The 12500-nt window shown below is 45.2% G+C and overlaps 1 protein-coding gene across 1 annotated transcript in view; it reads right to left on the minus strand.

The window, feature by feature from the left end:
- The window catches only part of LOC124021682 (FERM and PDZ domain-containing protein 1-like), a 107816-nt gene that overhangs the window by 26333 nt on the left and 68983 nt on the right, over nt 1-12500 (minus strand). The window contains exon 8 of the mRNA XM_046336794.1: nt 4063-4158. Within this exon, the coding sequence (XP_046192750.1) occupies nt 4063-4158 (96 nt within the window). The remainder of the gene's footprint in view (nt 1-4062; nt 4159-12500) is intronic.

The following is a 12500-nucleotide window of genomic DNA, read 5'->3' on the forward strand; positions in this document are numbered from 1 at the left end:
GGACGGCCTGTGGAGGAGGAGTCTATTGTCTGAACCAGGACGGCCTGTAGAGGAGGAGTCTATTGTCTGAACCAGGACGGCCTGTAGAGGAGGAGTCTATTGTCTGAACCAGGACGGCCTGTAGAGGAGGAGTCTATTGTCTGAACCAGGACGGCCTGTGGAGGAGGAGTCTATTGTCTGAACCAGGACGGCCTGTAGAGGAGGAGTCTATTGTCTGAACCAGGACGGCCTGTAGAGGAGGAGTCTATTGTCTGAACCAGGACGGCCTGTAGAGGAGGAGTCTATTGTCTGAACCAGGACGGCCTGTAGAGGAGGAGTCTATTGTCTGAACCAGGACGGCCTGTAGAGGAGGAGTCTATTGTCTGAACCAGGACGGCCTGTAGAGGAGGAGTCTATTGTCTGAACCAGGACGGCCTGTAGAGGAGGAGTCTATTGTCTGAACCAGGACGGCCTGTCGAGGAGGAGTCTATTGTCTGAACCAGGACGGCCTGTAGAGGAGGAGTCTATTGTCTGAACCAGGACGGCCTGTAGAGGAGGAGTCTATTGTCTGAACCAGGACGGCCTGTAGAGGAGGAGTCTATTGTCTGAACCAGGACGGCCTGTAGAGGAGGAGTCTATTGTCTGAACCAGGACGGCCTGTAGAGGAGGAGTCTATTGTCTGAACCAGGACGGCCTGTAGAGGAGGAGTCTATTGTCTGAACCAGGACGGCCTGTAGAGGAGGAGTCTATTGTCTGAACCAGGACGGCCTGTAGAGGAGTCTATTGTCTGAACCAGGACGGCCTGTAGAGGAGTCTATTGTCTGAACCAGGACGGCCTGTAGAGGAGGAGTCTATTGTCTGAACCAGGACGGCCTGTCGAGGAGGAGTCTATTGCCTGAGCCAGGACGGCCTGTCGAGGAGGAGTCTATTGCCTGAACCAGGACGGCCTGTAGAGGAGGAGTCTATTGTCTGAACCAGGACGGCCTGTCGAGGAGGAGTCTATTGTCTGAACCAGGACGGCCTGTCGAGGAGGAGTCTATTGCCTGAACCAGGACGGCCTGTCGAGGAGGAGTCTATTGTCTGAACCAGGACGGCCTGTAGAGGAGGAGTCTATTGTCTGAACCAGGACGGCCTGTAGAGGAGTCTATTGTCTGAACCAGGACGGCCTGTAGAGGAGGAGTCTATTGTCTGAACCAGGACGGCCTGTAGAGGAGGAGTCTATTGTCTGAACCAGGACGGCCTGTCGAGGAGGAGTCTATTGTCTGAACCAGGACGGCCTGTGGAGGAGGAGTCTATTGTCTGAACCAGGACGGCCTGTCGAGGAGGAGTCTATTGTCTGAACCAGGACGGCCTGTGGAGGAGGAGTCTATTGTCTGAACCAGGACGGCCTGTAGAGGAGGAGTCTATTGTCTGAACCAGGTCGGCCTGTAGAGGAGGAGTCTATTGTCTGAACCAGGACGGCCTGTAGAGGAGGAGTCTATTGTCTGAACCAGGACGGCCTGTGGAGGAGGAGTCTATTGTCTGAACCAGGACGGCCTGTAGAGGAGGAGTCTATTGTCTGAACCAGGACGGCCTGTAGAGGAGGAGTCTATTGTCTGAACCAGGACGGCCTGTAGAGGAGGAGTCTATTGTCTGAACCAGGACGGCCTGTAGAGGAGGAGTCTATTGTCTGAACCAGGACGGCCTGTAGAGGAGGAGTCTATTGTCTGAACCAGGACGGCCTGTAGAGGAGGAGTCTATTGTCTGAACCAGGACGGCCTGTAGAGGAGGAGTCTATTGTCTGAACCAGGACGGCCTGTCGAGGAGGAGTCTATTGTCTGAACCAGGACGGCCTGTAGAGGAGGAGTCTATTGTCTGAACCAGGACGGCCTGTAGAGGAGGAGTCTATTGTCTGAACCAGGACGGCCTGTAGAGGAGGAGTCTATTGTCTGAACCAGGACGGCCTGTAGAGGAGGAGTCTATTGTCTGAACCAGGACGGCCTGTAGAGGAGGAGTCTATTGTCTGAACCAGGACGGCCTGTAGAGGAGGAGTCTATTGTCTGAACCAGGACGGCCTGTAGAGGAGGAGTCTATTGTCTGAACCAGGACGGCCTGTAGAGGAGTCTATTGTCTGAACCAGGACGGCCTGTAGAGGAGGAGTCTATTGTCTGAACCAGGACGGCCTGTAGAGGAGGAGTCTATTGTCTGAACCAGGACGGCCTGTCGAGGAGGAGTCTATTGCCTGAGCCAGGACGGCCTGTCGAGGAGGAGTCTATTGCCTGAACCAGGACGGCCTGTAGAGGAGGAGTCTATTGTCTGAACCAGGACGGCCTGTCGAGGAGGAGTCTATTGCCTGAACCAGGACGGCCTGTCGAGGAGGAGTCTATTGTCTGAACCAGGACGGCCTGTAGAGGAGGAGTCTATTGTCTGAACCAGGACGGCCTGTCGAGGAGGAGTCTATTGTCTGAACCAGGACGGCCTGTCGAGGAGGAGTCTATTGTCTGAACCAGGACGGCCTGTAGAGGAGGAGTCTATTGTCTGAACCAGGACGGCCTGTAGAGGAGGCGTCTATTGCCTGAACCAGGACGGCCTGTAGAGGAGGAGTCTATTGTCTGAACCAGGACGGCCTGTCGAGGAGGCGTATATCTGCTTCTGTCGTGTGAGGCAGCTTGATGTTCATGTTCACCCCTGGACAGGACACTAGTAGACAGTATTTTGAGGAACAGTGGGTTAACTGCCTTGTTCAGGGGCAGAACGACAGAGTTTCATTTCGTCAGCTCGGGGATTCGATCTAGCATCGGTTACTGGCCCAACGCGCCCCAGTAAAGTTCCTTAACAAATCAAATCAAATTTTATTGGTCACATACACAAATTTAGCAGATGTTATTGGTCACATACACAAATTTAGCAGATGTTATTGGTCACATACACAAATTTAGCAGATGTTATTGGTCACATACACAAATTTAGCAGATGTTATTGGTCACATACACAAATTTAGCAGATGTTATTGGTCACATACACAAATTTAGCAGATGTTATTGGTCACATACACAAATTTAGCAGATGTTATTGGTCACATACACAAATTTAGCAGATGTTATTGGTCACATACACAAATTTAGCAGATGTTATTGGTCACATACACAAATTTAGCAGATGTTATTGGTCACATACACAAATTTAGCAGATGTTATTGGTCACATACACACATTTAGCAGATGTTATTGGTCACATACACAAATTTAGCAGATGTTATTGGTCACATACACAAATTTAGCAGATGTTATTGGTCACATACACAAATTTAGCAGATGTTATTGGTCACATACACAAATTTAGCAGATTTTATTGCGTGTCTAGCGAAATGCGTGTGTTCCGAGCTCCAACAGTGCAGTAGTATCTAACAATTCACAACAATACAGACACATCTAAAAGTAGAAGAACCGGAATTAAGAAATATATAAATAAATCTTTATTATAATATATAATATATAAATACATCTATATGAATAAATATTTATTATAATATATAATATATAAATAAATATGTATTATAATATATAATATATAAATAAATCTTTATTATAATATATAATATATGAATAAATATGTATTATAATATATAATATATAAATAAATATGTATTATAATATATAATATATAAATAAATATGTATTATAATATATAATATATGAATAAATATGTATTATAATATATAATATATAAATAAATATGTATTATAATATATAATATATGAATAAATATTTATTATAATATATAATATATGAAGAAATATTTATTATAATATATAATATATAAATAAATATTTATTATAATATATAATATATAAATAAATATGTATTATAATATATAATATATGAATAAATATTTATTATAATATATAATATATAAATACATCTTTATTGTAATATATAATATATAAATAAATATTTGGTTGAATATGGTGTTGAAGCAGTGTGGTATCAGTAAAATAAAGTTACCTTGACAGGGGTGTTGGGTTTGGTCTGTCTATTATATTAGTAGTATCATCAGGATTATACTTGTAATACGATAGTGTAGTATGTGTATGATATTAGTTACCTTGACAGTGGTGTTGGGTTCAAACTTGAAGGCCTTGGTCTGTCCGTTCTCCAGATACACCTTTAGAACGTTGGGGAGGAAGAGCAGCGAGTTGCCCTGGAAACCAGATGAATCAGGAAATAAGGGTGTGTTATTATTAGCTAAATACTTTACTGGTATCAGATACATATTAGAGAAGGGGGGTGACAAATAAGCTACCTGGGCCTGTGGTGATAATAGTAATAATAATAGTATTTTCATGTTGAGGATCCATTAAAAGGGGTTATGTGAAGAACCCCTAAAGGATGCTCCAGGAACCTTTACGTATTAGAGTGGTTGTCTGTCTCTCTCTGGCTCTCAATTTCAATTTCTGATAGAATCATTTGTATGTTTAAGATAATGACTAAAGTGTTCCACCCTGAAACCATATAATTGTATGAAATGTGTTGAGTCATAATTCAATAAATTGTGTGACTAGGCCATTGTGTTACTATTTCGCAATATGAGCTGGGTATAGTTGAGACATTCTAGGACAACTGTCGACTTGTGAAACTAATAACTGGAAAGAGGCCTCCCCACCCCAGGGAGGGGAAAAACGGTTAGAAACGCTTAGGCTTGAAGAAGATAATGAAACCTGTTGCAGAAGTGTGATTAACAATGTATGTGAACTCTGGAAAAATACAGCCCATCTAAAGAGAGGAGGCGTTTCTACTGATGTGAGTTCTTGTGAGTGTGTGCTGTAAAAAGATTGTGTTCTCATTTTGAAGACAGAGCGCTCTCTGAATAAAGTATTGATCTATTGCAGAATCTGAGACTTTGTCTAATTCTTTATTAACCGGAGATCTACGACCTCTGGGAAAGAGACAAAGCGTGAGGGATAACCGAGTTCAACCATTGAGACAGTAAAATTCTAATTATTTATTAACCGGAGATATACGACCTCTGGGAAAGAGACAAAGCGTGAGGGATAACCGAGTTCAACCATTGAGACAGTAAAATTCTAATTATTTATTAACCGGAGATGTACGACCTCTGGGAAAGAGACAAAGCTTGAGGGATAACCGAGTTCAACCATTGAGACAGTATGTACACAGTCAGTAAAATTCTCACACGAAGGGCTTTATTGGCATGGGAAACATATGTTTTCATTGCCAAAGCAAGTGCAATAAATAATAAACAACAACAAATGAACTGTAAACATTACACTTATTAAAGTTCCAAAAGAATGAAGTCATGCATTATTTGGTGTTTTACTTTGTACACAGAGGATATTTTAGCAGAATTCTGCCTGCAGAGTCTCAATTTGGTGTTTGTCCCATTTTGTGAATTCCTGGTTGGTGAGCGGACCCCAGACCTCACAACCATGAAGGGCAAAGGGTTCGATAACTGATTCAGGTATTTTTTGCCAGATCCTTGGTATGTTCCTTTTGATGGCATAGAAGGCACTTGTCTCTCAGATCGTTCACAGCTTTGTAGAAGTTACCTGTGGTGCTGATGTTTAGGCCGAGGTACAGTTGAAGTTGGAAGTTTACATACACTTAGGTTGGACACATTAAAACTAGTTTTTCAACTACTTCACACATGTCTTGTTAACAAACTATAGTTGTGGTAAATCGGTAAGGATATCTACTTTGTGCATGACACAAGTAATTTTTCCAACAATTGTTTACAGACAGATTATTTCACTTATAATTCATTGTATCACAATTTCAGTGCATCAGAAGTTTACAGACACTAAATTGACTGTGCCTTTAACTTCACTAGGTAGGGGCACTATTTTCACTTCCGGATGAAAAGCGTGCCCAAAGTAAACTGCCTGCTACTCAGGCCCAGAAGCTGATATGCATATGATTGGTAGATTTGGAAAGGTAACACCCTAAAGTTTCCAAAACTGTTAGAACAATGTCTGTGAGTATAACATAACTGATATGGCAGGCAAAAACCTGAGAAAAATATATTTTATGTTTGTAGTATTCTATTGAAAGCCATTACAGTATCCATAGAGTTAGGACTCTGATTGCACTTCCCATGGCTTCCACTAGAGGTCAACAGTCTTTAGAAATTGTTTCTGGCTTGTATTCTGAAAAATGAGGGAGTAAGACCTCTCTAAATGAGTGAACACTACACCTGTATGTTTTATTAATTTTTATGATGAGTATTTCTGTTTTTGAATTTGGCGCTCTGCAATTTCACTGGATGTTGGCCAGGTGGGACGCTAGCGTCCCCTATTGAGGTTAAACAGCTTGGAAATTTCTAGAACATTATGCTATGGCTTAGAAGTTTCTGATAGGCTAATTGTACGGTAATTGCCCATTTGACATTTGCTCAGTACATTGTTTTCACTGAGGAAATGTAAGAGTCTGCTGTTAATAATGATGATGATAATGCAGAAGATTTTCCCATGGTTGCTGTTGACGCATATCCCACGGTATCTCTCTGTCTCTCTGTGTCTCTGTGTCTCTGTGTCTCTGTGTCTCTGTGGCTCTGTGGCTCTGTGGCTCTGTGTCTCTGTGTCTCTGTGGCTCTGTGGCTCTGTGGCTCTGTGGCTCTGTGGCTCTGTGGCTCTCAATTCAATGTAAGTGCTTTATTGGCTTGGGAAAAGTATGTTTACATTGCCAAAGCAAGTGACATAGAAGATAAACAAAAGTGAAATGAACAATAAAAAATGAACAGTAAACATTACACTTACAAAAATTCCATAAGAATAAAGACATTTCAAATGTCATATCATGTCCATAAACAATGTTGTAACGATTTGCAAATAGTTAAAGTACGAAAGGGAAAATAAATAAACATAAATATAGGTTCTCTCTCTCTAAATATATATCTGCCTGTCTCTCTGTCTAAATATATATCTGCCTCTCTCTCTGTCTCTCTCTCTAAATATATATCTGCCTCTCTCTCTGTCTCTCTCTCTAAAAATATATCTGCCTCTCTCTCTGTCTCTCTCTCTAAAAATATATCTGCCTCTCTCTCTGTCTCTCGGTCTAAATATATATCTGCCTCTCTCTCTGTCTCTCTGTCTAAATATATATCTGCCTCTCTCTCTAAAAATATATCTGCCTCTCTCTCTGTCTCTCGGTCTAAATATATATCTGCCTCTCTCTCTGTCTCTCTGTCTAAATATATATCTGCCTCTCTCTCTGTCTCTCTGTCTAAATATATATCTGCCTCTCTCTCTGTCTCTCTGTCTAAATATATATCTGCCTCTCTCTCTGTCTCTCTGTCTAAATATATATCTGCCTCTCTCTCTGTCTCTCTGTCTAAATATATATCTGCCTCTCTCTGTCTCTCTGTCTAAATATATATCTGCCTCTCTCTCTGTCTCTCTCTCTAAAAAATATATCTGCCTCTCTCTGTCTCTCTCTCTAAATATATATCTGCCTCTCTCTCTGTCTCTCTCTCTAAATATATATCTGCCTCTTTCTCTGTCTCTCTCTCTAAATTGATTTAAATATATATCTGCCTCTCTCTCTGTCTCTCTGTCTCTCTGTCTCTCTGTCTCTCTGTCTCTCTGTCTCTCTCTCTAAATATATATCTGCCTCTCTCTCTGTCTCTCTGTCTCTCTGTCTCTCTGTCTCTTTCCATCTGTCTTTCTCCATCTGTCTCTCTGTCTACTATACTGTGTTTTTCATGTCTCTCCCTCCCTCTTTATGTTCCTCCTCTCACCCCCCCTCTTCCACTCTCTCCTCCTCCTCCCTTTCAATACATTATTCTTCTGTAATCACAGCTGTTCTGAAGGGAATCAGACTGGCATTGATCCAACCACTCAATCTCTTCCTGTTGTTCTCTCTCTCTCGCTCCACCCCCCCTCTCATCTCTCTTTCATTCTCCCTCCACCTCTCTCTCTCTTGCTTTCTCTCTCCCTCCAATCCTTTTCTCTCTCTCTCCACCGCTCGCTCCGCTCCCTTCCTCCCCCAACCTCTCTCTCTCTCCCCTCCACCCTTCTCTCTCTCCCCTCCACCTTCTCTCTCTCTCCTCCACCCTCTCTCTCTCCCTCCACCCTTCTCTCTCTCCCCCTCCACCCTTCTCTCTCTCCCCCTCCACCCTTCTCTCTCCCTCCACCCTCTCTCTCTCCCTCCACCCTTCTATCTCTCCCCTCCACCCTCTCTCTCTCTCCCCTCCACCCTTCTCTCTGCTCCCCTCTAACCCTCTAATCATTAATAGTGAGTTTACACTGAGTATACAGAACAACACCTTCCTAATATTAAGTTGCATCCTCCCTTAGTCCTCAGAACAGCCTCAATTTATCAGGGTATGGACTCTACAATGTGTTGAAATCGTTCCACAGCTAGGATGGCCCATGTTGACTCCACAAGGTGTTGAAATCGTTCCACAGGGAGGCTGGCCCATGTTGACTCCACAAGGTGTTGAAATCATTCCACAGGGATGCTGGCCCATGTTGACTCTACAATGTGTTGAAAGGCGTTCCACAGCGAGGCTGGCCCATGTTGACTCCACAAGGTGTTGAAAGGCGTTCCACAGGGATGCTGGCCCATGTTGACTCTACAAGGTATTGAAATCGTTCCACAGGGAGGCTGGCCCATGTTGACTCTACAAGGTATTGAAATCGTTCCACAGGGAGGCTGGCCCATGTGGACTCTACAAGGTGTTGAAATCGTTCCACAGGGATGCTGGCCCATGTTGACTCTACAAGGTGTTGAAATCGTTCCACAGGGAGGCTGGCCCATGCTGACTCTACAATGTGTTGAAATCGTTCCACAGGGAGGCTGGCCCATGTTGACTCCACAAGGTGTTGAAAGCGTTCCACAGGGAGGCTGGCCCATGTTGACTCCACAGGGTGTTGAAATCGTTCCACTGCGAGGCTGGCCCATGTTGACTCTACAAGGTGTTGAAAGCGTTCCACAGCGAGGCTGGCCCATGTTGACTCTACAATGTGTTGAAATCGTTCCACAGGGAGCCTGGCCCATGTGGACTCCACAAGGTGTTGAAAGGCGTTCCACAGGGAGGCTGGCCCATGTTGACTCTACAATGTGTTGAAATCGTTCCACAGGGAGGCTGGCCCATGTTGACTCTACAAGGTATTGAAATCGTTCCACAGGGAGGCTGGCCCATGTTGACTCTACAAGGTATTGAAATCGTTCCACAGGGAGGCTGGCCCATGTTGACTCCAATACTTCCCACAGTTGTGTCAAGTTGGATGGATGTCCTTTGGGTGATGAACCATTCTTGATACACACGGGCAACTGTTGAGTGTGAAAAACCCAGCAGCGTTGCAGTTCTTGACACGAACTGGTGCGCCTGGCACCTACTACCATACCCCGTTCGAAGATACTTAAATATGTCCATTCACACTTTGAATAGTACACACACAATCCATGCTTGAAAATCTTTCTTTAACATGTCTCCTCCCCTTCATCTACACTGATTGAAGAAGGATTTAACAGGTGACATCAACAAGGGATCATAGCTTTCACCTGGATTCACCTGGTCAGTCTAAGTCATGGAAAGAGCAAGTTTTCCTCAAGTTGTGTAAACTCAGCGTTTTCTCCTGTAATCAGGGAATCATCCAGCCCTCGATACGACCACTCTGTCTCAGGGTGAGTCCCAGATGGAACCCTATATGCCAATGTTCTGGTCAACAGTAGTACACTATGTCGGGAACAGGGCCCTGGTCAACAGTAGTACACTATGTAGGGAACAGGGCCCTGGTCAACAGTAGTACACTATGTAGGGAACAGGGCCCTGGTCAACAGTAGTACACTATGTAGGGAACAGGGCCCTGGTCAACAGTAGTACACTATGTAGGGAACAGGGCCCTGGTCAACAGTAGTACACTATATAGGGAACAGGGCCCTGGTCAACAGTAGTACACTATGTAGGGAACAGGGCCCTGGTCAACAGTAGTACACTATGTAGGGAACAGGGCCCTGGTCAACAGTAGTACACTAGGTAGGGCACAGGGCCCTGGTCAATAATATAATAATAATATAATAATAATAATATATGCCATTTAGCAGACGCTTTTATCCAAAGCGACTTACAGTCATGTGTGCATACATTCTACGTATGGGTGGTCCCGGGGATCGAACCCACTACCCTGGTGTTACAAGCGCCATGCTCTACCAACTGAGCTACAGTAGTACACTATATAGGGAACAGGGCCCTGGTCAACAGTAGTACACTATGTAGGGAACAGGGCCCTGGTCAACAGTAGTACACTATGTAGGGAACAGGGCCCTGGTCAACAGTAGTACACTATGTAGGGAACAGGGCCCTGGTCAACAGTAGTACACTATGTAGGGAACAGGGCCCTGGTCAACAGTAGTACAATATGTAGGGAACAGGGCCCTGGTCAACAGTAGTACACTATGTAGGGAACAGGGCCCTGGTCAACAGTAGTACACTATGTAGGGAACAGGGCCCTGGTCAACAGTAGTACACTATGTAGGGAACAGGGCCCTGGTCAACAGTAGTACACTATGTAGGGAACAGGGCCCTGGTCAACAGTAGTACACTATGTAGGGAACAGGGCCCTGGTCAACAGTAGTACACTATGTAGGGAACAGGGCCCTGGTCAACAGTAGTACACTATGTAGGGACTTGAGATGCAGCCTCTGTCTCTGATCACTAGCGTAAGCTTGTTCCTGTCTGTATGGAGTCCTCCAGGGAGCTTGTTCCTGTCTGTATGGAGTCCTCCAGGGAGCTTGTTCCTGTCTGTATGGAGTCCTCCAGGGAGCTTGTTCCTGTCTGTATGGAGTCCTCCAGGGAGCTTGTTCCTGTCTGTATGGAGTCCTCCACGGAGCTTGTTCCTGTCTTTATGGAGTCCTCCAGGGAGCTTGTTCCTGTCTTTATGGAGTCCTCCAGGGAGCTTGTTCCTGTCTGTATGGAGTCCTCCAGGGAGCTTGTTCCTGTCTGTATGGAGTCCTCCAGGGAGCTTGTTCCTGTCTGTATGGAGTCCTCCAGGGAGCTTGTTCCTGTCTGTATGGAGTCCTCCAGGGAGCTTGTTCCTGTCTTTATGGAGTCCTCCAGGGAGCTTGTTCCTTTCTGTATGGAGTCCTCCAGGGAGCTTGTTCCTGTCTTTATGGAGTCCTCCAGGGAGCTTGTTCCTTTCTGTATGGAGTCCTCCAGGGAGCTTGTTCCTGTCTTTATGGAGTCCTCCAGGGAGCTTGTTCCTTTCTGTATGGAGTCCTCCAGGGAGCTTGTTCCTGTCTGTATGGAGTCCTCCAGGGAGCTTGTTCCTGTCTGTATGGAGTCCTCCAGGGAGCTTGTTCCTGTCTGTATGGAGTCCTCCAGGGAGCTTGTTCCTGTCTTTATGGAGTCCTCCAGGGAGCTTGTTCCTTTCTGTATGGAGTCCTCCAGGGAGCTTGTTCCTGTCTTTATGGAGTCCTCCAGGGAGCTTGTTCCTTTCTGTATGGAGTCCTCCAGGGAGCTTGTTCCTGTCTTTATGGAGTCCTCCAGGGAGCTTGTTCCTTTCTGTATGGAGTCCTCCAGGGAGCTTGTTCCTGTCTTTATGGAGTCCTCCAGGGAGCTTGTTCCTTTCTTTATGGAGTCCTCCAGGGAGCTTGTTCCTTTCTGTATGGAGTCCTCCAGGGAGCTTGTTCCTTTCTGTATGGAGTCCTCCAGGGAGCTTGTTCCTGTCTGTATGGAGTCCTCCAGGGAGCTTGTTCCTGTCTTTATGGAGTCCTCCAGGGAGCTTGTTCCTGTCTTTATGGAGTCCTCCAGGGAGCTTGTTCCTGTCTTTATGGAGTCCTCCAGGGAGCTTGTTCCTGTCTGTATGGAGTCCTCCAGGGAGCTTGTTCCTGTCTTTATGGAGTCCTCCAGGGAGCTTGTTCCTGTCTGTATGGAGTCCTCCAGGGAGCTTGTTCCTGTCTTTATGGAGTCCTCCAGGGAGCTTGTTCCTTTCTGTATGGAATCCTCCAGGGAGCTTCTTCCTCCTCACTTGTATTGACAGGAAAGGGACATCTACAGGGACATCTACAGGGACAGGACATCTACAGGGACAGGACATCTAAAGAGACAGGACATCTAAAGGGACAGGACCTCTACAGGGACAGGACATCTAAAGGGACAGGACCTCTACAGGGACAGGACATCTAAAGGGACAGGACATCTAAAGGGACAGGACATTTACAGGGACAGGACATCTAAAGGGACAGGACCTCTAAAGGGACATCTAAAGGGACAGGACGTCTACAGGGACAGGACATCTAAAGGGACAGGACATCTAAAGGGACAGGACATCTAAAGGGACAGGACATCTACAGGGACAGGACATCTAAATGGACAGGACATCTACAGTGACAGGACATCTAAATGGACAGGACATCTAAACCACAGTGAAATGGGTTTCCAAGCCAAGCAGTGAGGATAGGGAGGAATATGGGGTTGTCATATGGTTGAGAGACAAACCACTTGCGACTGGCTCCATACAGCAGTCATGTCAGCTCCATAAAGCATTAATAGACATGTCCATCTAGTGCTTTAGAAGTCACTGC

This window comes from Oncorhynchus gorbuscha, unplaced genomic scaffold (assembly GCF_021184085.1).
Source record: "Oncorhynchus gorbuscha isolate QuinsamMale2020 ecotype Even-year unplaced genomic scaffold, OgorEven_v1.0 Un_scaffold_1160, whole genome shotgun sequence".
Taxonomy (NCBI): domain Eukaryota; kingdom Metazoa; phylum Chordata; class Actinopteri; order Salmoniformes; family Salmonidae; genus Oncorhynchus; species Oncorhynchus gorbuscha.